At 43.4% G+C, this 26,058-nt stretch overlaps 1 protein-coding gene across 5 annotated transcripts in view; it reads right to left on the minus strand.

The window, feature by feature from the left end:
- Positions 1–26,058, minus strand: part of LOC110471349 (protocadherin alpha-C2) — a 90,613-nt gene that overhangs the window by 32,496 nt on the left and 32,059 nt on the right. For 3 of the 5 annotated variants that reach the window (XM_085591147.1, XM_085591146.1, XM_085591150.1), the window contains exons 2-3: positions 6,343–6,401; positions 4,147–4,235 (exon numbers count right to left, since the gene is read on the minus strand). In XM_085591147.1, the coding sequence (XP_085447273.1) occupies positions 4,147–4,235; positions 6,343–6,401 (148 nt within the window). Of the gene's footprint in view, positions 1–4,146; positions 4,236–6,342; positions 6,402–14,564; positions 17,097–26,058 lie in introns of those variants that run through there. The other 2 variants (XM_085591149.1, XM_085591148.1) reach the window with 2 other exon arrangements.

Genomic DNA, 26,058 nt, shown 5'->3' on the forward strand with positions numbered 1-26,058 from the left:
TTTCTTAAAATCCACACAAGAACCCCTGTCCTTTTTTCACAGTTTTCCCATAGTCATTCTGTTCACAACACCCTACCCCAAACCAACAGGACAAAATTCACTAGGAGGACTGACTTCACTTTTCAGGAAATTTTGCTTATTCAACATATTTACAGTCTGTTCACATTTAATTTTCTGAATTCATAACTTATTCTGCATATCATGCCCCATCAACGGACCTTGTCTGCATTCCAGGTGATTGAACCTTCCTCTGAGAGCAACACAAACTGATCCCAGAGGAGCTGTAGTTCCCAGTGTAAGCCCAGGACAGTCTAGGGGTATGTGGACAAGGAATATCCCTAGCTAGCATGGCACATGTGAGAAGGCCACAGGCAGGAATTAAGAAACATCAGGAAAAACAGAATAAAAACCAGGAAAGCTGTGAGACACACAAATCTCAGAGGACAAGTGCTGAAAGATTCAGATTTGAGGTGATGAGATGCAAGAAGCTTTGTATAAAGGGACTTTATTTATCTTCTTGTTCCACCTGCCTGCCATGGGACACCTTTCACTGTCCCAGGTTGCTCCAAGCCCTGTCCAACCTGGCCTTGGGCACTGCCAGGGACCCAGGGGCAGCCCCAGCTGCTCTGGGCACCTGTGCCAGGGCCTGCCCACCCTGCCAGGGAGGAATTTCTTCCTGCAGTGCTCCCAGTCACTCCATGATGCTCTGTCTGCTCTCCTTGGGAGAGCCCAGGCAGTGCAGACAGGTTAAAATAATTGCATTGCATCCAAATCTGGGGCCTCAGAGCAGGAAGGGCATTGACCTATTGGAGCTTTAAAAAACAGCATTACCACCTCTCCTCCCTGGCTAATTCCCTGAGAAAAGGAAAAGAAATAGTAGAAGTATTTAGAAGAATGTTGCCACAGCAAAATCAGAAGTACAAAATGAGTGTATTTTAGAATGGCATTTGCCTAGGCAATCCTAATTCTGTCTCTTGTGCATATTTATAAAGGTAGACACTGAAATCCTAATTTCCTGAAAGTCCATGGGCTATTTGACATGGACTTCAGAGATGCCAGTATTTCACCCACAGCTTCACCTACACTCTTACATATTTCAGATGCAGATTTTATTATGAGATCCTTTCCTCTTTTACAGAGCTGTCTGAATACAAGTATTTTCTTTTCCCTTCTCTACATATGATGTGTGGCCCAGTGCCTTATTTACGGCATGGGATTTGAAATTTCTCATTACTCTTTTTCATCATAAATCCAAATTTTAATCCTGAATCTTACATGTTCTGTGAAAGCACCTTTAGACTGTTTTTGTCTAGCAAAAATGCATTTTGAAGCATTTGCATTACACCACTTCTGTTTTGTAGATTTGAACCAGCAGCACAGAGAGATACACACAGATTTGTCTAATGCCTACTAACTCTAAGCTCTGAATTATTCATAAGTCTGATTTATTCAGAGATCTTCAGTGTTTTATGTCTAGAGCAAAATTTCTGTTCATCTTAGTTTCTGTTATGAGCTCTCACCATTTTTGCCTATCAAGCTCCATTTATTCTGAGTTAGTTATCAAAAAACCAGAATTCACTTACATTAGTGGTCATCTAAAGTCTGAAAGAATTGCCAAACCTGCCAAAGGACATAGAGCAGAAACCAGCAATGTGTCTTCATTCCCTGATCTCACTATCTAGCATGTGGGGGAGTAAAAAGATGCCCCAGAGAGCTAAACTCAAAGCCAGAGGGAGTTTGAACCTTCTTGTCCCACCTCACCCACAAATCTCTCAGCTGCAAACCTACAACTGTTTGGACTTGTGCCTAAGAAGATGCAAACACAATTTAAAAAATGCCACATCCAGATTCACCATTCTTTGCATGGATGAAATATTCAGTGAAGTCAACAGGCAAGCTGTCAGTCAAATAAAAATCAGATTTTGCTTGGGTAACACATATTTGCTGAAAAACATGTGAAGATGTTGGAGTTCAGCTATATATTAGGAATTAAGGATTTACTGATTTAACACTTGACTTGTTATTACAGGTCTTGAACCTAAACCAAAAAAGGAAAGAAGCACAGAAAGAGATATCTGTGGGAAACTAGGCAGGATTCTAAAGCTGTGGTAGTAATTTGCTAAATATGTGGTGTAGTGATGCTACAAAAGCTGACACAACCTTTAATCCTGAGATTGCTCCATGAAACACCTGTTTGCTAATAAGGATCAGGGACATCTAAAGCTTTTGGTGACAAAGAAAGGAGAAGAATATTATCTGAATCCTGCTACAAAAAAAGAAAAAGTCTAAGAATGTAATATAAGCATCACTAATCCCTTGGGAGAGGACAAAGACAAAACAAAATAATCTTTTTTGTGCTGGGATGCGTTCATCACACAAGTGCCTCACAAGTCATGGAAGGAAGCAGCAATAAGAGCCAAGGATTGCTGCTGCTCAGAAAAAGAGATCTTCAGGTTCTCAAAGCAAGTCTAAAAGGAGAAGACCCAAAATAGAACAGCAAGCAGGACTCCAGACAGGGGAACAGGGCTCTGGGACCCAAATGCCACTGGACCTCCTCAGATGACAGAACCATCGTACCTTTGCACTTAAAATTCTGGTGCTTGGAAATTGGCAGCACCAGCATGAAAACATCTGGGAGAATGTTTATATCCATGTTGGCAAAGCACTGAGTGCTCAGTCAAGGATGATCAGTGCAGCCAAAAGCCTGAGGGAAGCCTTTGCAAAGGTTGGAGTGTTCTTGTGGTGACATTTTCAAATGCAAGCTCAACAGTCACACCCCCTTCATATTCTGCAAAGGCTGTGTGCTCCTGCAAAGCCTGCAGCAGAAGGAAGGGCACACAAACCCCAGCTGATCACTCATGTTTGCAGAAACAGATTTGGGAATTAATTTGATATATCAAATTAATTCCCAAATCTGTTTCTGCAAACAGCTCTTCTGCAAGACCAGTGCAGGTTTTGCAGGGCACCATTAATTTGTGGATGTTGTAACTTGATTGCAAACCCTCAGGTTGTTCCTCAGCCCTTTATCCAGGTGAAATTCACATTTAAATAGAAAGAAAGGTTTGCATCAAAAAGGTTAAATTAAGTAATTATAATTTTTGCTGCTGGAGTCCCCACTGCCCAGCATTTGAGCTGCCTCTGTGATATGGACATCACTCCTCAAGTCCATTCCTGACTGAGTGCTCACAGAGTTGCCATGCAGGGCTCACCACCCTACACAGGGCATCCACTGAGTTTGCACTTTAGTTTGTACTGGCTGAAAACAGTGACTGACTGCTCCTCTGTGTCACTATATTATTCCTGCTCCAAAATCAAAAGTAAGAATATATTTTTTTGTCTGCACTGCGAAACATCCAGATGGGTTTTTTTCCTAAACTCCATGAGAACCTTCTGCCAGTTCTTCTTCACTGCTGTGAAGTCATCAGTCAGTGACAGGGAAAATGAAGCTACGTTCTAAACCATGCTTTTTGTAATTTTATTTTGACAAATAACAGTTTCCATCATCATGTATTAGTGAATGAAAATAGCTAGAAAAAATTTAGGTCTGATTTCACCATAGAAAACTAAAATGAGAAGAGACATTCAAAGAGACTTACTGGCTTTGTAAAAATAACAAAGGGAAAACTGATAAGCTCCTAGCCCAGTTTTACAGTTCTTTTGAAATGGAGGGCACACCAGCCCTGAATACATACACCTGAATGCACACATCAGAACTGAAGCATTATTCCATTATCCCATTACACAAACCAGTAACCTCCAAAAGCAGGGTGAAAGCTGGGATCAGGGACTCTTATCTCCAGCGCTCATCTGAGACTGAGCAAAGAAAAAGATGTATTTTATGCTCTATTGTTCCACTCTATTTCGATTCCACAGAATAATTTACAAGAACTTTATATCCAGATCACAGAATATTCTGAGTTGGAAGGGACCCACAAGGATCATCAAGTACTACTCCAAAGGGAATGGCTCATTTCTCATACAGGGACTGAACCCACAACTTTGGGGTTCTTAGCACCATGCTCTGAGCTCATCTGAGGGTCTTCCCTCAGGGGTATAAAACAGAGGAAAATGTAAATAGCAGCATTAGGAGGTCTACTGCAGTTAGCATCAGATCATCACAGATACTCTGGATTCTCACATCCTTACCTGCTGTAGCACTGGAGACTGTTGGCCACTGCTGATCAGGCCCTGCAGCTCCTCCACGCAGGACTCCTGCCTCCTCCATATGCACAGCACTGGGTAAGCAAATATCACAGTTGGGTTATACAGCTCCTTTCTGCCCTGCACTTCACAGCATTTCCCTTCCCTGCTACTTTTTAAAATTCACAGCTATTTCTCACTGTGCAGCTACTCCTACAGCATTGCAGGATGTTGGCAGCATGAGAAGCAGCTGTTTTGACTTGCAAAAAATACCTTTGATTATTTACTAAAACCCAGTCGTGGAACAACTCACAAAACAAACACACCTGCAGGACACTTCGCTCTCATTGACTGGGAGTCACTAACAAGGAAGTGACACATCTTTGCTATTAGGATGTAGGAACATTAGGCAAATAATTAAAAAGTTGGATTTAGTTCTGAGCTTCTGTCATCATGCCATTTTAACAAATCCCACCTTCCTGGGTTACTGCACATTTCTCATGAGCAATTCCAGAAGAGAAATGCATTTTCTCAAATGCAAAAACTAATACAGAAAATTTTACAGTGTCACATCATGAGCACTGGGCATCAAAAGCACCAATTTGCACCTTACATGGAAGGAAAAGAAAAAACCTTCTAGTTTTAATACAAAACCAAGCATGATGTTTATATGCTGTTCCTTAAGAGAAACAGGATTGTGACTGTGTCCCTGCCTCTGCTCACTGGCTTCACACACCCTTTCACACTTCCAGCTGAACTTAAGGGCCAGTTTCATCCAAATGTGGCAGATATTAAGGGTACCAAATTTCTACAAGTTTTATGAAAAATCAGCATTTAATGAAAACCAGCAACTGGGCAGGGCACACAGGCTCAGAACCTGAGATTTCAGGTAAGGACAGGGGCTGAGCAGAGGAACGTGTACAATTTCCCAGAAGGGCCCCATTAGTCTTGTGGGATTAAAAAAAGCTCTTACTTTTCATTAATTGTTCAAGTAGCTTCAGATAACAACTTGTACTTTGTATAGAAAAGAATGTGGATCCAAAAGAGCATGCCTGACTCAGGACCAGCAGATAAAGTGCTCAGGTAGGCAGAATTCCTTCTTCAGGATCCTGCTCCCCAGAGTGTTCACTGATTTTGCAGTTATGGATTACAAAATAATTGAAAGTCACAGTAGGAATATAAAAGAGAGAAAACAGCTTGCCCAGGAGGCCACAAAGTTGAGCTTCCTCTGTCTTCCGTTGCTTTTAGTCCTTGAGGTTTAGATTCCTTTTTACACAGCATCTCAAAGTCAGTTGGGAGTCATTGTGTCCTCACTCACATGAAGCACAGTGTGACTCTGAATTTAGGACTTCAGCCTCATAAAAACTCTTGGATAAAGGTACAGCACCACTGCACCAACAATTCTGAGAAACCCCTACAATCCTGCACTTTGTGATGCCACTAGGAATGACTGCAACCTCAGAACTGCCTCTACACCTGTACAAGAATCTTATTAATCACATCAGATTACACCTGAACATAGAACCAATTTTCTAGGCTGCTCAGGGAGAGTAAAAATACTGTTTGATTTAGGCTCTATAGATGCAATTTTAGTATAATTCTCTTTATCCAAGCGTACTGAGTAGAAAATTATAGCAGAGACTGCTTGCAGTATTAGGCAGCAGATTTTCAAAGATGTCTAAAGAGATTTGGACAAAAGCCTCACTTTTCCTTCTTTGAAAATCCATCTTATATCTTCAAAAAGTCCTTTCAACTGTATTAATCTTCTTGATTGCACCATGTGGTTAATAAACCTGCTGCAGGAGCAGCTACTTTTATGGTAATGAGAAACAAGAAGATGGAAATGCAGACTGACTATTGAAACATCAGCACTGATGATTACAGGGAGCTTTAAAATAAACAAAAAACATATAATGACAATTAAATGATTCAATAATTGGAACAATTATGCCTTGACAGTCGATGGATACAAAAGCAGAAGGTAAAAAGAAAGAACAGCACAGCTCCACAGCAGTGCAACAGCAGCATAAGATGCAAGTCAGACGGAATCTGTAGCACGTGGAGATTGGAAGTGACAGCAGCAGAACTCAGGTGCTTTCCATCTCAGCACAGATATCATCAGTCTGTGGCATCAGAGGAAACTCCATCCTTTTCACAGAGGAAAGGATAAATTTCCCCTCTCTGGAGAAACACCACACATACCTTTGCATTCCTGCCCTCAGGGATGCAGAGTAGCGCCAGTCCGGATTGGGGTGTTTTGGCTGTAGAAACAAAAGCCCAGGACAATGCTGTTAGTGGCAGTAAAACATTCTCAAAAGCATCTGCATCTGGCTAATTTTGTCAGAAAAACCTATATGGATATAGTCAGTTTTTGTGAATTGCCAATTCTTCCTATAAATCGAAAGAAACTTTGAAATGGGCACACAGGGAGTGTCTGTGCAATAAACTTGTCTGCACGCCAAAACCTGTGGCTAGAGATGATCTCTGTGGAACAACTTTTAATGCTGCAAACTGATGGAAAGTTATTTCATACATTCATCAACATTTTGGGCATAGGATAAAAAAAAACCAACATCAAAAATCCAGAAAATACATTGTTTGTTTACCTGATAAGGTGAGGAAACTCAAACTCCTGCACTGAATATTATCTGCCTGAGGGTGTAGAAATGTGAGGGGACATGGGGCAGTGAGGTTTCTGCTGGGATTCAATGTACTGCAGAGGACTGCAATGGATGGTATCAGATTTGCAGACTGCAGCAAGTCTTTTATTAAGGACAGACATGTCCATAATACCAAAACCTATTAGATTCTCCATATTCATGAGAGGGCATAAAAGGTAGAAAGGGAAAATAGCCAGCAATACCCTTTGACCAACCAACCTCAGCATATGCTGATGTGCTGCAGCATGACTTGCTAAAGAAGAAGATAATTAAGAAATCCTCTGTTGATCAAAAATTGCTCCAGAAAATAGTTTTCACAATGTCAGGGGACTGTCACTGTAATTTTCATCTACATCCTACGAGTGCAAGCTCAGGTCCCTTAAAATTAAGCCCTGAGGACATACCAAGGTTATTTCTCAGGATACTAAAACATTATTCTGTAGGTGATAGTGTAGTGAGTGCTTAAGTTCAGGCACTGGAATCCAAAGACAGAACTTATATCCAAAAACATAATGGACTACATTCATTCCTGATGTGTCTTGCACAGTGCCAATCACACAAATAATAAATGACAGTAATGGTTTAATTCTCTTCAAATTATTGGAGGCAGATCAGGAATGAATTTGACCCCATTACTTGAAAGAGAAAAAGAAAGTGTTGAATGTTCTGAATTATTTAAAGCCAACTCCGTCTTTCCTCTTGAGGTTTGGCATATGCTTTTCCCTGGATCAATAGGTTTTATTCAAACAAAAATGGAGCAATTACAACTTACAGTATTGCTCTATCACCACACTTCCCAAGTCCAGCATCACTCAAGGCTGAGATGCTCCTGGATGATGCACATGCAAGTATTCTTTATGGTCTGAGTTACACAAAAGGGAGGAGGAGGCTGTTTGCAGCCACACATTAAACATTTGTGCTAGCAATTTCCTTCCCATTTAGCCCCCTGTTCTCTGTCATGCTCAGGTTCTGCTGAGTTTAGCAGAAAGGGGTTTGACAAGAAGCCCATTATGCATGGTTCTAGTCTTTTCTGATTAATTCCATTTTGGCCCAGTCCCAGGGATGTCAAAGCAACTCTAAAGTCAACCACATAGTAACAATCAATGGAAGAGGATAGAGAACAACACACACTGATCACTTCCTCTCCCGAGTTTGCCTTTCTTGAGTATGAAGGGTGCTGACACCAGAAGATTTGTCTTTTCTTCTGCTGGGGCTTGTTGTTTTTGGTTTTTTTTAATAGCAGGGAAACTGCTGGACTTTTGTTCTATTTTGCAATTTGACAGCTGGAGGTTATTAACTTGTACAGGCTTGTAGGCAATGTGAGGTGGAGGAATCTTACCACAGTCCCAGGCAAAACACAGAAGAAGTGGGATTACAGGAAAGCACTGAAAGAGTTTGACATTAGTTGGGTAGGAGTGAGAAAAGAGGAAAATGACCACTCACTCACAGTACATAGATTTTTGGGTTTTAGATGAGAGCTTTCCAACTCTTGAGTAGAAGACAAAAATCTATGTTCTGTTTGCAGTGGGACATCAGATCTTAAATAGGTGATGGTGACAGAAGAAACTCATTAGTTAGAAATTAAACATTTTTTCTCTTCACATGCCCGGACCAAGACTCCTCATGTCAATAAAAGAGAAATTAAGAGACTGGTTTTTTCAAGGGTTACTGTCCAGAAGCTCTGGCATCTTGTGGCTATTCCCAAACAGTTCTCTCCTTGCTATGACTCCTTGGGTAGGGCTGCACTGCTGTTCCCAGGGGAGCAGAAGAAGGAAGGAGGGAACAGGATGAGCAAAATGTACTCTAGAGGTGGAACTATTACCACAGTTGACCGTCAGAGGCTGGGGGTATTTTTAAATATGAAAAAAAAAAATCAATATCTGTGACTTCTTTTTGAAGTCATTGGAGGAAGAACCAGAGCACAAGGCAGTTGGGCAGCAGCCTGCCTTTGTGCAGACCTATTTTCACCCACTTTTACCATGTGCTTGCTGCTTGACTGGGTATTTTCAGAGCTCAGCAAGAGGAACATTTATCCCACACTTGTGTTACCACAGGTCAGCGTCCAGCAACTGACAAAATCAGTGGAATTTCTATTTTGTCAGCATTACTGGCTTCTCCTTTTGTTCTGCTACAGACTGTAATTCTTTCAGTTTCCCTGGCCATAAGAGAAAAGTTGTTTCAATACATCTCTAAATGAGACTGGACTAGAAAAGCAATAAAGTATGACCAGTAACAGAAGTTGAGCACAGCAGAAGCAGCAAACATATTCACTAATATCTCTCCCCAGCTCAGCTGCAGTGCTGCTTCTCAGAAATCCATGAGGAATCCACAGTCCACAGGCTTGGCTTGGTTTATATCTCTGGTTAAGAACAGTCCACCTTCACCAGATCTGTCCCCAAAAGCTGCCAGGACAGCATCTCAGAGCAGAGCTGGCTCCCCAGGCAGCCCCAGGGCTGCACAGCAGCTCTCAGTGGGCTGCTCTGCAAAGCCCTGTCCCAGATTTGGGTGGGAGATGTGCAGTGTGTCCCAAACCAGCCCCACCAGGACAAGGCACAGCTTTGAGTGCAGAGAGGGAGCACAGAGAGGAACACAGGCTCTGAAGGGGCCCGGGTGCTTCCCAGTTGTAAATCCCCACATTCTCACTATGTCACACAATGCTGATGAAGACAATATTGCTCCTTTTGCCTCCTCAGCTCATTACAAGACTCTGTTTATCACAATCCAGCACATTCTACTAGATTGAAGTTAATTTTAGCTTGCCACTTCCCTCAGAGATTTTGGAAAGCCTCATAGCAAGTCCAGCAGCCCTGTCAGTAGGTGAAAGAAATCCCACGATCCAGCACAGAAGGAATCACCCATTCCCATTTTCCCTGTCAGTTGATTTTTCTGATTCAGCTACAGCACATCACCATTAGAGTGTGAGACAAGTCAAAATCTATCCAGGTGTCTGTGGAAGGGGTTGCCACTGCACCTCATGCCACCAATTTGCTCCTGCTGCTTCTTCCAGGCACCAGGCTCACATCCTGCCAGCCACATAACCACAGACATCAGTGATGCTGGTCATAAACAACCAACCCCACTGGGAAGTCTGAAAATGTGAATGTACAATGTACACCAGAGCCATCTGAGGAGCAATAAAGCTCCTGCAAAATGTCCCACAGTTGTTTTCAGCTGTGTTAACTGAAGAATTGTTTAATTGGTTTGTGGAGAATAAATGTAGTTGAAAATGTATTGTTACAAACATTTTCCTCAGCTCTCTTTTTTACCTAATACAGTAAGAATTTCTCCCTGTTTTTTTTAGAATATTGCCCTAATCCCATATTCAATGGATGAATGCAAACACTACCTTTCACATCAGTGCTTGCTAGAACAAAACCTGCTTGAGGTAGAGAAGCATGAATCAAATATTTACAAACAGTTACCAGATGCTGAGACCCATAAAAACATCCTGCTTCACTCTGATTTCCACACAAATGCACAACAGAATGACATAAGGTATATTTATCAAATGGATCTGCTTTGAAGCATTAATAAAAGCCTTTTAGAACCCTTAACCACATAAAGGTCTGCTTATTTTCCAGTCAGACAATGCTGACAGGTATGAGGAAACAGAGGCTTCTATTCCTGCTTTCCTTCTGTAAATGTTTAGAATTAACTTGATGTGGAGAAGAAACTATTTAAAAATGTGTTTATCATTCAAGAAATCAAAAAGGAAACTGGAAAAAGGTGTAATTGAAAAGCCCAAAGTCTGGGAATGTTCATTTGCATTCCTAACTCTGAGCAAACTGAGGTGAGGGAACAGACAAGTGCTTCTGTACAGTACATTTAATGAATTCCAAGAGGAGGAAAACACCTCTGCTTAATGTTGGATGCAGATTTCTGCTGGCACAGCAGAAGCCTCAAACCCAGGGCCTGGCTGGCCTGAAATGTGCTTTGAGCACAGTCCCTGCTGAGCTGAGCAGCCTCAGACACTGCCATTAAACAAAAGAGCAAACATTTATAGTTAACCTTTTCAATGTCAGCAGGGCTGGAGAATTTCTTAAAGGCTTAAGTTCTTGAACTGGGATTGTAAGACATTCCACCATTAATACCTTTAAATCCTCTGAGAGAAATCTCCTGGACAGACTGCTACAAACAGTGCTGTGGGGTTACTAGGTTTAGACACTTCAAAACATGCTTGCATTTAAAGCTGTATCAAAATGTGTTCAATTCAAGTGTTGCTTTCTTTTTTCCATGTGTTTAGCAAAGTGGTTCTGAAGTGAAAAATACAGATAAAGAGACAGAAGCAGAGCAAACAGCTGTAAAACTCCAATGGATCTCCTGGGTCTTACCACCATCAGAGTGCAGTTCTTTTCACTTTCTTTAAAAGTGTCCATAGAGTAACACACTTTATTTCTGACCAACACATGAAACACCATATTTTTTCATCCACATGTGTCACCACACAAAAAAGGGCACAAGGAAATGTATAATACAAAAGAGTTTAGCTCTATCAAGTATCCCAACTGCCCACTCCTCATTAAGAATGTGCCATGCTACCTTTTGGGACAGAAAACTCCTGTTAAAACATTTTGGTTTGATTGTTACTTCCTGCAATGAAGGAAAAGGCTGTCATGAGATGCAAGACACAAGAAATGAGCTTAACTGCACAGGATGTAAGAACAAAACAGGAAAGATGAAAAGAAAAACCAAGGACCAGACACTACCCAGACATTGTTCAGCATCTTCACAGGAATTTGAGGAAACAGACTCCAGATTAAAGCACTGAAACCCTTCCTGAAAATGACAGATCATCACTGCAGCAGTGCCCAGTAACAAAATCACAACTTCTTACATTTCTTCATGGGGTGTGCACCCCTCTTTCAAAAGACAGGAGTCCAGGCTGCCCATAACACAGACAGCACCAGAAATGAAGCCACACTATTTTTTTATCCCTTTATTTTGCCTACACTGCCTGCCTGGTCCCTCTGCAGTAGTTATCTGATTAGAGAGCAATATCCATTAACCCCGCACTGCTGCCCTTATCAGCAGCCTCCTGGCAGCAATAACCATGTCCAAGACTTGCTGTGCAGCTGCATTAGTACATTCCCTCTTTTACAAAACACCCTTGCTCTGAGTCACACTTATCAAGCCATAAAGGACTGAGCAGGTAAGCAGGATGAGCACAGAAGCAGCAGATATCTTGCAGAAACAAGCCTCCATTCCACCAGCACAACACTGGCAGTAAAAAAGGAATAGCCACGCAGGAGTCAGAACTTCACCAGGTACAAAAAAGCCCCTATTTAACCTTATTGTACTTGTTTGCACTTCTACTGTATCCTTCTAAAGGCCCAATAAAGTCAGTCACAACTTAGTGTAATTATTAGCATCTTTGACCTTACCAGTAAATATGAAAGGAACTAAGACTTATTGCCCTAAATGTTACTGAGATTAATCCCAAATAAATTGGAAATATTTTTCCTCTTACTGTATAAACAACATTTTTTAAATATTTGCCACTGTAAAACCTTAGGTATGATTATCTGTGCATAGCAAACCCATTCACCTGGTCCCATCCTCATCAATGAACAACCAGTAGAAAGCCAATCTCCAAAAACTGTGTGGAAGAAAAAAAAAAGAAAGTACTTGTTCACATTATCTAAAAGTAACACACAGATCAGAGACTGACTTTGTAAATTGGTGCAAGGACAACACTGCCTTGCTATGCCTCAAAAGTGAAGGCACAGGCTCTTAAAGGCTGATTCAAAGTTCATTTTAACTAAAAAGAGAAACACAGTTCTCTGAAAATCTAATAATACAAAGATCATTATCCTTAAAATGTAGAATTCCGTGTTGCTAAGCAATTGATGGCATCTTCAGTGCAAATGCTGAGCTTGAAACAGGAGAAAGATGTGACTTTCAGTGTGTAATTAGCTAGGAACCAGTAATTAGTGAGTGCCATTACATTCAGCCATTTCCTCATGTGCACATGGCCTTGATACATCTTCACAGAATGTCCTACCACAGGACAGGTAAAGAAGCAGAAAGAAAAGAACCTGTGATGAGTAAAACTTGTCAGAACTTCACCTCTGTTTAAATCATACAGAACAAGTTGAATAATTGATTCCCCTTTTGGAGGACAGCTCCACACAGGCAGCACTCATCTGTTGGTTCTATACATTTCTCTGCTTTTGTACTCCATGTTTGGGCTGGCTTTGCTGCCACTGCCTGATCTCTGCTGGTAATCAAAACTTGCCAATTCCTTGCATTCAATGGAGTGAGTCTCAAAATGTGATAGGAATCTCTTTGTTAAACTGATTTCCTACTTGTCTTGCATCCAAAGTGAAGTGCTTTTCAGTTAGTGCTTTTCTTCTTGCATACCTCCCACCCCAAAAATCAGCTATGAAGTGTGTGTTTCACTCTTTGATTCCTCAGCATACATCCTTACAGAGTATATCTCATATTCCCTCCTATAGCAAACACATTCCAGGCATTTTATTACTCAGAAAAATGTTAAGATACAAAAACTGCAGAGAAACAGAAAATGTACTTCCCCTGTACCCTGCCACTGTGATTTACAGATTTGCATTAATTTTAAATGGATTAATGTTGAATGGATGATGATTACTCACTAAAAGCATTTTTATGGAAGACTTGCTGGCCCTTAAGATATGGGCATCTTTGTTCAACAAAAAACAGTTGCTAAAGATGCTAACATTTTCATATGTGAAAAAGTAGAAATAAATAAATAAATGAGTGCTATTTCTCTGGCAAGAATATACAAGACAGGCTCCTTTCCCTGACTTTCCCCTGTCTGGGGCATGGCATTCATTAATGCACAAACTGATCTTACACCTGCCACAGTTATGGGATACAAACAACACACAGTAATGGCAATATTTTCCTTTTGTGCACCAGAATTAGTCTCTCCTGTGAGTGCTGCTGAGTTTAGTCCCAACATGTGTAAAAAGGAAACTGCACAGATCATGCAAACCACACACCAACTGCAGGCTTCCTGCACGCCAGAATAAAGCAACCATTAATTCTCCACTGTGGGAAAACATTGCAAAGGTTAATACATGGCTGGTCAAACCATAGGTATTAAATAATTTTCAATAGCAACCCAGCAGGCTCGAAGTTGTCACTCTGTAACTTAATGATGGTGACTTGCTGTAATTGTCTGCAAGATGTCACTGAGTTGTCAGAGGCTAAAAAGCATAAAATGAAGCAGTGGGTAGAACAAACATTATCAGAGGAGGGATTGCAGTTTTTAGACAACTAAAATGTGCTCACATTAGCAAGATCCTTGCAATAATACACTTTTCTAAATTCAACAGTTTTACTGAGGTAGGAAGATGGCAAAGCAGCAAACACCCATAACTGCCATAAGGTAACCTTTTGATTTCAAGGCTCATCACTGATTATTTTTTCTCCTGCAATATGAGTTTTTCCATCAAAACTGTAAGATAGATATGTCATTCCTTTGCACTCTGTAGCAGCAGGCAATTTTAGACAGGGAAGGATGCAATACTTAGTGCAGCATTTGCTGCAAAAATGAGGTGAATCTCGAACAACAGACGCATATACTGAACTTACCAACTGCACCCTGAAAGTCTCAGTATTTACCTAGAAATAAAATGCATGGCATAGATTAGATTCATTATAACCAAATTTCAGAGCTGAGTGTCAGCAAGCCCCTAAGGGAATATGCTTCATCTGAGTTTTCCAGCTGGAACCTCTGCCTGAGTACAGATTTGCTCAGACCATTTACCAAGGTAGCCTCACCTCATTAGGAGTAATGGAGTCATTTCTAAGTATGATCAGGTTTTGTGCACTCTGCCCACTTTGTCCTGTCAGATGCCTCTCAGTCACCACTGCAGAGGGACCAGTAGTTCCTGTTGGGCCACAGGTATTGTAAAACATGAAAGTGTCACTTCCTGAGCCTGCAGTCAGGCAGGCTTTATAGCAGTAGGTCTTAGTGAGAGACCCATTGCCCCTCACTTCAATGAAATGGGGCTGGACTTTTAAACCTTGGGGCAATCTAGCATCAATGTTGTTGTTGGCCTGCTTGTACAATTCAGCAGGGCTCCGTTCTCTGACCGTACAGCACCCTGCACAGCAGGAGCTCCCATACAGACTGTATCTGTAGCACTTGATGATAGAAAGCCCAATGATTGTGAAAAGGAAAACGAAGGAGACGGCGCTCAAAGCGATAATGAGATAAAGAGTGACCTCTGAGTAATTGCTTGGGCTTTTAAAGTGTCTTCTTCTATCAGGGATGATTTTGGAAACTCTGTCCACCACAGCAATAGTGATGGCTACTGAAGAGGACATCGACGGCTCTCCATTGTCTCTCACCTCCACCGTCAGGTTGAAAGTAGGTGTGCTGTCCTCCCCCAGCTTGCGAGTAGTCCTAATCTCCCCAGTATGGAGCTCTATCCTGAACAAACCCGGATCTGAGGTTTGCACCAGGTAGAAGAACAACCAGGCATTTTGTCCTGAGTCCCCATCAATGGCTATAATTTTGGTAACCAAATATCCAGCATATGCCGAGCGTGGGATCATCTCCAGGGCTGCAGAAGTGTTGGTTGAGGTAGGATACAGAATCTGTGGAGCGTGGTCATTCTCATCCACCACGTAGATGTAGACAGTGACAGTGCTGCTCAGTGGTGGGATCCCAGCATCCTGAGCCTGGACAATCACCTGGAACTCCCTCAGTGTCTCATAGTCAAAGGACCTGACAGCATACATGTTGCCACTGTCAGATTTAATGGAGACATAGGAAGCAACTGGTAGCCCTTCAATCTCTCCATCGAGTAGAGAATAGGACACATAGGCATTTTTGGCGACATCTGGGTCAGTGGCTTTTATAGTGCACAGGAAGGCTCCAAGGGGGTTGTTCTCAGGGATGTAAACTGAGTACACAGGCTCCTCGAAGCGTGGAGGATTGTCATTAATGTCAGAAATCTCCACATGGATCACCTTCTGGGAGGACAGAGGGGGGCTCCCAGAATCGGTAGCAGTGACTGTGATGTTGTAGGCTGCTGCTTTCTCGTGGTCCAGTTTGCCCTGGGTGACCAAGGTGTAGGAGTTCTTGAAGGAGTTGAGAGTGAAGGGGAGGCCGGGGGGAATGCGCAGGCTCACCTGCTTGTTCAGCCCTGAGTCCTGGTCAGTGACACTCATCAGGGCCACCACAGTTCCTGACCTTGCATCCTCTGGTACTGGGCTGTACAGGGAGGTCAGCTGCACTTCAGGAGCATTATCATTGACATCCACAATGTTGACCAGCACCTTGCAGTGCCCAGCCATAGAGACGGGGCCCTGATCAGTGGCTTGTACATAGATCTCATAGGAGGATGCCTCCTCATAGTCCAAAGTGCCATTAACCCGCACCTCCCCTGAATGTGGGTCCACGCTAAAGAGCTGTCTCACCTTCTGGGGAGTGTAGCTGCCGAAGGAGTAGATCACATCCCCGTTAGAGCCCTCATCCGGGTCTGAGGCATTGAGTTTGACCACTAGCGTGCCAGGCAGGGAGTTCTCCAGAAGGCTCACGGTGTAGGTGGAGCGGTCAAAGGCAGGAGGGTTGTCATTGGTATCCACAACTCGCACAGAGATCTGGGCTGTGCCGGATTTGGGGGGATCCCCACCATCCACAGCAGTCAGCACCAGCTGCTGCAGGGCACTCTGCTCCCGGTCCAGTGGCTGCTGCAGCACCAGTTCCAGGAGTTTGCTGCCGCTCTGGAAGCCTTTAAGATCCAGGGCAAAGTGGCGATTGGGGCTGAGCAGATAGTTCTGCACAGAGTTGGTGCCCACATCGGGGTCCTGGGCACTCTCGATGTGGAAACGGGCCCCGGGCACGGCAGACTCACTGATCTCCAGCCGGTAATCCTGGCGGGGGAACCGCGGCGCGTTGTCATTGATGTCCAGCACCTCCACCTCCACGTTGTGCACCTCGATGGGCTGCTCGATGACCAGCTCCAGGCTGAGGAAGCAGGAGGGGCTCAGCTCGCAGAGCGCCTCGCGGTCCATGCGCTCCCGCACCAGCAGCGCCCCGCGGCCCAGCTCCAACTCCAGGTACTGCCGGCCGCTGCCCGAGGTGATCCGCGCTCCCCTGGCCGCCAGCCGCCGCGGATCCACGCCCAGGTCGCTCGCCACGCTGCCCACGAAGGCGCCGTGCGGCAGCTCCTCCCGCACCGAGTAGCGGAGCGGCGCGCCCGCCGCCCGCCCGGCGCACAGCCCCAGCAGCAGCAGCGGGCCCAGCACCGCCGCCCCGCCGCGGCTCCGCCGAGCGGCCGCCGCCATGGCCGGGGCGGGGGGTGGCTACGGCAGCAGCCGGAGCCCGGAGCCGCCGAGCCCGGCCCCGGCCCGGCCTCACTCCCCGCCGCCGCCCGGCCGCCTCATGCAAGCGGCGAGCAGCAGCCGCCGGCCGCCTCCGGCCCCGCCGCCGCCCGGTCCATGCTCGCCGGCTGCGCGAAGCGGCGGCTCCGACCTCTCTCCCTCCGGCGGCTCTCAGGAGGATGAGGAGGAGGAAGGAGGAGGGACCGGGACTTGCCGGATCCGCTTTCTCGTGCTCCAGCTGCTGCGCGGGAGGAGGCGGGGGTGGACGCTAAGCCGCGGCTGGCGCCGGTTCAGCACCTGGGCCGGGAACAGCGGCACGGCGGGCGCCGCCCCCGCCCCGCCCGCGCCCACGTGTTGCGGCCCCGCGGAGCTCCGGGACCCCGGCGCCGGTGGCCGCCGAGCCCGGAGGGGCGCGGCTCCCGTGCCGTCCCCGCCGCTCCTCGTCCCCGCCCCGGCTTCGCTGCTGAAGCTTTGGGGGCGCGGGGAGGCGGCTGGGGGAGCTGACAACTGCATTCGCTTGTGGACCTGCTGCTGCTGCTGCAGCGCTGAAGAACATCCGCTTGAGAGGGTTAAATCAGCGCAGAGCTCCGAAAAAAAATGGGCTTCCAGCCAGGTCTGGTGCCGTTTGTGTACTGCTGCAGTGGGTTTGACGACCTCTTTCTTGGAGACCTGCCCCTCTGCTCCCTCGGAGATTCATCCTTGCTGCAGCACCATCCCCCTGCCCAACCTCTATGGGCACCCCTGAGCTGCTTCCCACCTCCGCTCGACTGAGAGAATTCTGCAAGTCACACCCATGAGTTATGAGCATTTAAGGTGAGCCTCAGTTTCTCACCCAATGCAATACACAGGTTCAAGGTGATCAGGTGCAGCTGCAGAGAAGGTGGAACTTGATCTGTTTTCCAGTTACAGCTTTTTCCTCTTCTCCCCTTGTGACAGAGGACTGACAAAAAACAGTCATGAAATTGAACAAACTCAGCAGTGGGGGTGGAGATGCTGCACCTGCAATGAGTTTTACCCCAATGTCAAAAGTCCCAGCAAAGACAATAAACTTAAACCGCCTAAGTCACTAAAGTGAGAGATATAATGAGACAAACCATAGGCTACAGTCCTCCAGGTAGGTGCAGCTATGTTGCACCTACTACCCAATGCAGAAACTGTTTCTCTACGACTATTTCTTTCCTTATTGAGTTGTTGGGGTTTTTTTCCCTTTTTCCCCACAAAGTCTTTTGGAACATCCAAAAAACCTTCTCTAGGTTGGGCTGGTCTATCAACATTCAGCTAAAACCTCTTTCATTGTCCTTTGTTGGCCTGGGCACCCCTCACCATGAGAACATTACAAATCTCTAATGTTTTTACTCAAACATATCTGATGCACAAACCTCAGAGCAAACTGCCCTCACTGACTCAGCACCACTAAGAACTGCTACCAATCTATCAGCTTCTATCTGTGGCCACCTCTACCAGAAGAGACAACATTTACCCCATTTTGGCTGATGGTTCCTTTATTCTCAGCCCATCTTTGTGACTCAAATATTTGCCCTCACATTTATTCTGATGTGCCTAGTATCCCAGTATCTGCAATTACTGCTGCCAAACCACCTGTCCTGATTTAGGGCAAATTTCGGAGAGAAACTCTGAAGAAGGTGTCCAGTCACCCCAGGACACCACTGAACCCTGTTTATATTGGCCTGTACAGACCAATAAGAGCAGCTAGAGATGCCAAGTGCCTAGAACAACTGGAAAATTGCCCATTTCAACCAGTTGCCAGGAGCCAAATACTTAGGAAAAAATTAACTTCAAGTTTTTGGCTAAGTATCCACCTTCAAGATCACAATATCCACAGATTCAGAACAAAATACCTTGACAGTCTCACCACAAAAAAAAAAGAAAAAAGTGCCAAACAACAAAAGCCCCACCAACCAAAATAGAAGAACCCCCCACCTGTCAAAGAACCCAATACCCTGCTGCGTACAATAAAAATAAAAATTAGAGCTGTACTAACATGCATGGACTATACAGCCATGTTTCAAACCAACTTGCAGCCATCATGTAAGACAGAAGCTTGAAGAGAGACACCCTCAGTTTTCCAAAAATCACACAGTGACTTCTCCAGACAGTCCAGAGATCATCTCTGCCCCACGCCTCCAGGTGTTCACCCACAGAGTCCTCTAACCGATATACAGAACAACAATAAAAGGCCAAAAGCCCCAGCAGCACTGGCAACATGGAAGGCCCTGCCTTAAAGAATATGGTAATGAAAACCCTCCAGGAAATGGGAATGCCCATGTCTGGGAGGTGGAGGAAGATAAATCTCATCTCTGTAGGCAACAGCTTTCTACCACAAGCTGATTTTACTCTTTGTGAATGAAACACATCGATCACACATGCAGGGGGGTTAATACCAGGGGGGTTAATCTTTCACAGTGTCTCTGGGCCTCGGTGAAATACCTGTGATAGACACCCAGGCTCTGCTCTATTGTATTTCAACAAGGAAGGGCTGATGCACCCCCAAATCCTGGCCCACCTCACTGCTCACACATTACCTTGCTTCATCTTTTCTCACACCCTTTGTCTCAGTGGGCAGCTAAGACTGTGCAGAGCCAAAGGTTTGTAAAACACCATAGAACGTAAAACTGAACGGACATAATACATAATATTCCATAATATTTTCATTCCCATCAAACTTGTCTCTAACCTCAGGTTCTTAGAAAAATTTTCTCCTACTTTTAGGATTGTAAAATCTAGGATTGCCTGGCCTCTTGCCTTTTTTGTAAGTTTTATAGAACCAATAAAATATTACTCTGATAATCATTGTATAAATTGATACGATAGCTTGGCTTATTTGGAGTAGCACTGCACAAATGTCACAGTCTTTCTTAAAATCTTGCTTTATGGAGTTAATGCTGACTACAGAGTGAATAAGTGATATACCAAAATGTGTGCTGTTCTGATTAAATGTTCCCCAGGTCCTTTCAAATCTCTATAAAATTAATCAATGGTCATAATAATTTTAGATATTTCTATCAGCTTCAGTGTTAATGCTGAGTCAGTCCTGCAGGTTGTGACTTTAATTCAGGAAAAACTTCAATTGAGAAAACACTTTAGGATCTGTCTGTAGTAATATTGATTTTTCTAATAACAGACAAAAATTGAAACACAAAAAAAATGTAATTTCAGTTTCAATTGAATCAAGGTTTAGAGGCTACCTGGTTTTCTTTTTTTCCCCAGAGTTTTCCTTTTCAGTAATTTCTTGAAATTTTATCTAAAATTAAAATTTTGAAACATCTTCAAACCTCACTGAAGAAAAATGTGCCCATTGAGTTCAGAACAATGCACATGAGCAAGAGAATCAGAATTCATCTCTGCAGCAAAAGCAGCTGATAAACCTGATAGCCTCTGGAGTGATTGGGTACTGCCTGTCTGCAGTATCTATATACACAGGCCTCTGCTATTTGCTGACATACAGAAACTGCACTGCTTTAATTAGCTTGGCTAAATTAAATAGCACAAGTACAAACATACAGGTGGAGCAAAGAATACTGATTTTATCACATCCTGCACAAGAAAATCAAGTATATCTCAAGACAGTTATACATTGATACGTATATACCCCAGCAGGCATTGTAATACAACTATTTTAGTATGGAAAATCCTCATATTTCTCTGCAAGTCTTCCCTGAAACTGTTCTACATATATATATTCCTGAATTAGTAGCAGCCTGATGCAGTGCCACAGAAATATGTCTGTGCAGATTTTTCTCTTGGAAATGACAATTATATACAGATACACTTCTGTAGGTATGTAGGCCCTCGAAAAGTTCATCCATTTCAATCACACTTATATGAGGAATTTTTTTTCCTATAAAGTTGTAACAAGGATCTCATAAACTTGCTTGGACAGCAATAAATTTCTGTTGAATTTGTTTCACTGCAGAACACTAGGCAAAGTCCCTCCTCCGGCTGATTCTGAGCCTCATGTAGCAAAAGGAGAGAGAAACACATACTAGAGACCAGGCAAATGTGAATGTACAACATGTAAACTGAACAACTCCAAGGTGTTTTGACATCCAAAAAGACATATCACTTCTTTGTAAATAATTTCACTTTCAGTAACTCATATACCTTAAACATTTGATTCAGTGACTCAGTGTTCTTTCTAAACTACTGGGAAGACACCAGCTCCAAGCACTGGGCTCCAGATTTCTGCATGTACTTCACAGCACATAGATTTTTAGGAGCAATGAGATTGCTCGAGTAACTCAAGTAACTCAAACATCTTGAGTTACTGTTTTAAACACGGTTTAAAACAGTATAAACCATATATGTGGTTTATACTGTTTTAAACCATGTATAAAACAGACATGGTTTCATCCTACTGATATAACTGTGCAAAAAAATATGGAGACAAGTCCACAAAATCCATAGTTTAGCCATTAACAAACAGGTAATTTGTGTCATTCTGCAGAGAAAAAACTCGATTTCCTCTATGTGCTTGCTTGTACTTGGTGCCTGCAATTTGTCTGCCTTACTTAGAATTAAATCAAGTCCAGAGAAAGGAACATCCATCAGTCATAGGCCAGATTACATCAGCCAAAGTGGAAAACGTTGCCAATAAATTGTAAGGGAATTATGAGTTTCTTATAAACAGTTTTTTTCCTGTGAGCACCATCTTCTAGTCCATGGGTATTTATGAAGTCTATGGGAAAAACAATTTTGGTATTTTAAGGGGGACTCACACTACTCCTTCAGTTCAGCCCCATCTTTCTCTTCATGTTCTTAGGATTTCTGGAATCTTCTGCAGCCCTACTCACTTCAGTGAGGACCCCCTCAGCTGTACAGGGCTTTTTCTGGTGCCTCCCCATGCCTCAAGGACTATCTGAGCAGGAAGATACTCCCTAGAGATATGGCAACATAAAGGTATGAATTCTGTATGGAATTCCCTGGGGATGTGGGATTCCCACTTTTCCTAAAAATGCTGCAAAATGCCTCCCTGAGGGAATGTGAACTACTTATTTCTACACTCAATTTCTTTCCTTCTATGCCCTAGTCATCTTCCACACTTGAATTACTTGTTGACAAGTCATCTTCTCATTTGGAACCTGCCTCTCCCATGTTTGAAATAGACAGTTCCTGTGCCAAATTGCTCAGTTGGATTTGCTCTGTTCTTTCATGGCTTTCCTTAAAGCCACTTTCCCATTGGTAGCAATCTAACTGGTGAGAATTTCTTTTTGTATCACAAGCATCTGAAGCCAGGCTATTTAAAACATTGCTGTTATGGGAACCGAGGCTGCTAAACAGCCAGAAAAATCCTGTTTGAATTTAGGTCACAATTTCTTTGCAATAATGTAACTTGCTTGTTCTAGAAAATGTCACATAAAGAAATTGGGTTGGGGTATGGAGGGGGGTTGATGTTATAAATTTCAATCGAGATAAACCACAAAGATACATAGAATAGAATTCCTGTTCTTCTCCTGCTTGCCAGGGTACGTTCAATCATTTCTCACTTCTAAATTTTGAGGATGGAGATGTCTGACTCATTCTGCTTGTCTTCTGCTGTATTTTTCTGATGACTTAAAACTGCTTTTGTAATTTATTGCACATAATGTCACACACTGTGCCATTCTAAATTGAAGGACTTCAACATGGACACCAACGAAACAACTTTCACCTTTCTAAAGTCACCACCAAGCCTGTAAGTGTTACTTCTACTGCCAAATATTTTCTTGAAGGTTTTGGTTGGTTTTTTCCTTTATCACCCTTGTCTCTCTTTGGAGACAGAGTCTTTACCACTGGTCCATGCAGGCTGAGATTCTGCAGCTCAAGCAGTCACCACTAAATTTCACCTCAGTGAATTTGTCATGAGACACAGTGGAGTCAAACAAGTTTTTTCCAGGTGATTATAATTTAATTTTTTTCTCAGCTCTGGCTACATACATTTCTCTGTTTTGCTCCATACTTATATTCACATGTGCTGCACATCCCTCTCTAGAGTTTGAGAACTGGGATAAGGTTACGAGGCAGTTCTGACCCTCCTGAAACTGTCTCTGAATGTTTAATTGAATATGTACATATGAATTCATAAATGAGTAAGCACTTGCCTGGAAACTGAAGACTCAGTTTAGTTTTTTGTTTTAAAGACCAATTCTCTGCTCAATTCCCTAAGAAGTGCTTTCATCATAGGCCACAGGATGTTCACTCACTTTGTCCTTTTGTGTTAATTTTCCGTATTTTTTCCCCTCGATGTCCTAGGAGCTTTACATTTGTTCTTGTGGCTATACAAGAAAGACACTGTGTTCCAAATTGATGCTGATAAGCTATGCTGAGATCTCCTTTTCCCCCCATTTTTGTCTACACAATTCAGATAAATGGGAACCTAAGCACCAAACAGTGGCACAGAACCAATGGAAATGGAGACCTAGACATAAAAATAGAGGGCAAGAATCAAAAGTACAGGCAAAGAGTAATATGAGGAACAGTCACCTTCTTCACTGCTGAGAAAGGCCAAAGGTATTTTCTTTAGAGCCTGGCAGTTCCTCTCTTTGATAGGGAAAGGAGATCAGGTTTGTGTTATTAAATACGAGTGCCCAACTACTGTGGATTCCCTCTCTTGAAAGCACATGCTGAGTTACATCTATTAGCTTTGTTTTTACTCCCTGCTTACTCCTAAAGTGTCTCTTAGAGGTTAACAACCTAAACCTGAATCTGCCTGGTTTGGAACTAACAAGGAACTGGCAATTTGGCAGGTTTGAAACCACACTGTTTTAATGATGACCTGAGTTTGTCTTTGAGTCTGTTGGAAGTATTGACTGTCAATGCCCTTATTGTAACCTGCACACCTTGTGCTGGATCAGATTTTGCTTTTTGCGAGTTTGGAGTTTTCTCCACCTTCATTTGCACTTTTCTTTCTTGCTCTCCTGCTCACTAATGACTTTTCCAGGTTTGTTCCATTTCCTAATAACATCTCCATGAATTCTCTTAGTTCATGAAAGTACATCAAGCAACAGAATGGTAAATTTAAGTCATAAAAGCATATTTTAAGTTTTGATTTCAATACCTAATTTGTTGAGACCCGTATTTGGGCAATCATACTCAGTTCAGAGCCACAAAACAACAATGTGAAATTCTCCTTTCCTCAGCAGCTGCCCAGCTAAGGTATGAACAGGACTACCCCTTGTACTGAACAGCTAACTCATGCTTTTGTTATTCACAGGTACTTTCGCTGCAAATTTCTTTTACAAGCCTGCCTAATCCATCCTTAACACTTCTAAAATGTTGCAGACATTTCTCTGAGAGAGGGAGAGAGCCCAACCCAGACCCACCAGTCTCACACCTGCTGCCATTCTGCCTCCTGGTATTTTCAAAACACGAGCTGAAGCAGTCATTAACCTATTAACCTATAACTGGGCTGGAATATCAGGTGTATCCTCTCACCAAAGCACACCCACATTCAACTTAAGTCCCTTGTGAAAATTTAAATGTGACTTAAGTGCTCTGTGCTTACTCCCTAGACAGGAATGCTTCCAATATACATTCACTGCAGCCACCCCAGGCAGTCCAGGACACAAGCAGAAAGCTCACATGCACAAGTGGAAGATGGTTGGATCATGCAATGGAGCTGTGTTCATGTTACTGACATTTTTTTCCTAGTCCTTTCTTTCTCTGTGAAACAGAATGTTTTGATTAGAAAATGAGCTTTAAGCTCATCTAATTCCAGCCCCTGCTATGGCTGGGATACCTTCCACTATCTGAGGTTGCTCCAAGCCCTGTCCAGACTGGTCTTGGACATTTCCAGGGATGAGGCAGCCACAGCTTCTCTGGGCACCCTGTGCCATGGCCTCACCACCCTCACAGGGAAGAATTACTTCCTACTCTCTGCACATCTCTACTCCAAAGCTGTATGGGAGGTTAGCTCTGAACTCCCAGGGTCTGTTTCAAACCACCAGGATATTCTTACACAGCACCAAGCTACAACTTGCTCCTGAAGTTAAATATGTAAAGCTGCACAGAAGTCATGGCCAGATTTCCTCAATCTAAAATCAGACCCAAAATGCTCTTATACTGAGTTGTACAGAGCTGCCCTAAATTTCTCAAATTAATAGAATAAGTTCTACTTAATCACACTCAAAAGTGTAGCAATGACTTTCCCTTTCAAGGTTATATTTTAGAATTAACTGCTTGACTGCTCTTTTCTTGATGTTGGACAAAGTGAATGTCAACTTTGCCAGGAAATTCAATCATTACAGCTATGCTTTTTGAAACACAGAAGTGAAGCAGATCATGACCTCTACCTGTGGCTGGTACAGTCAGACAGTGTCAGAATCTGAGGTATTGATGATTCTGAGATTGTAGAAAGTCTCTGTCTGTCAGCCCCCTGCCAAAGCAGAAGCCATAATTGGTCTGTGCTGGTTTCCAGGTTGTTTATTCTGTTTATCTCTCACATGTTCTGCTGCCCTGCCCAGCTCTGTCCTGCAGGGCAGCGTGTGGGGCTCTGCCCTCAGTGGGATGTTACAAACATTAAATACCAGAAACTCCCTGGGCTGGATTTACAAGAACATGCCAATATCTGTCACCTACGTTGGACAGTGTGTCCCCAGCCTGAACCAACAGAAAAATGCCAACACCACAGTGAAACATGGAGGGCATGAAGAAGGAGAAAAAGGACAAGACACACACAATTTCTTCCATCTTGTCCCCTTTGAACCCCTCATCTAGAATCCTAAAATTTTACTTTTGTACCCGTGACACACTTAATTATTACTTATATCAAACACTCAGAGCTTGTAATTCATCCTGTAAGATTGAAAACTCTTTTCCATGGACAGAGATCACAGCCAGTGTCTCTGGGGGCTCTGTCCAGGGGGGTTCCTGACCCCTGCCACGGTCCCAGACCTGCCAGGGCAGCCAGAGGGAAGCCCTGGATTCCCACAAGACAGAAGTCCCG

This window comes from Lonchura striata, chromosome 13, assembly GCF_050655825.1.
Source record: "Lonchura striata isolate lonStrDom1 chromosome 13, ASM5065582v1, whole genome shotgun sequence".
Taxonomy (NCBI): domain Eukaryota; kingdom Metazoa; phylum Chordata; class Aves; order Passeriformes; family Estrildidae; genus Lonchura; species Lonchura striata.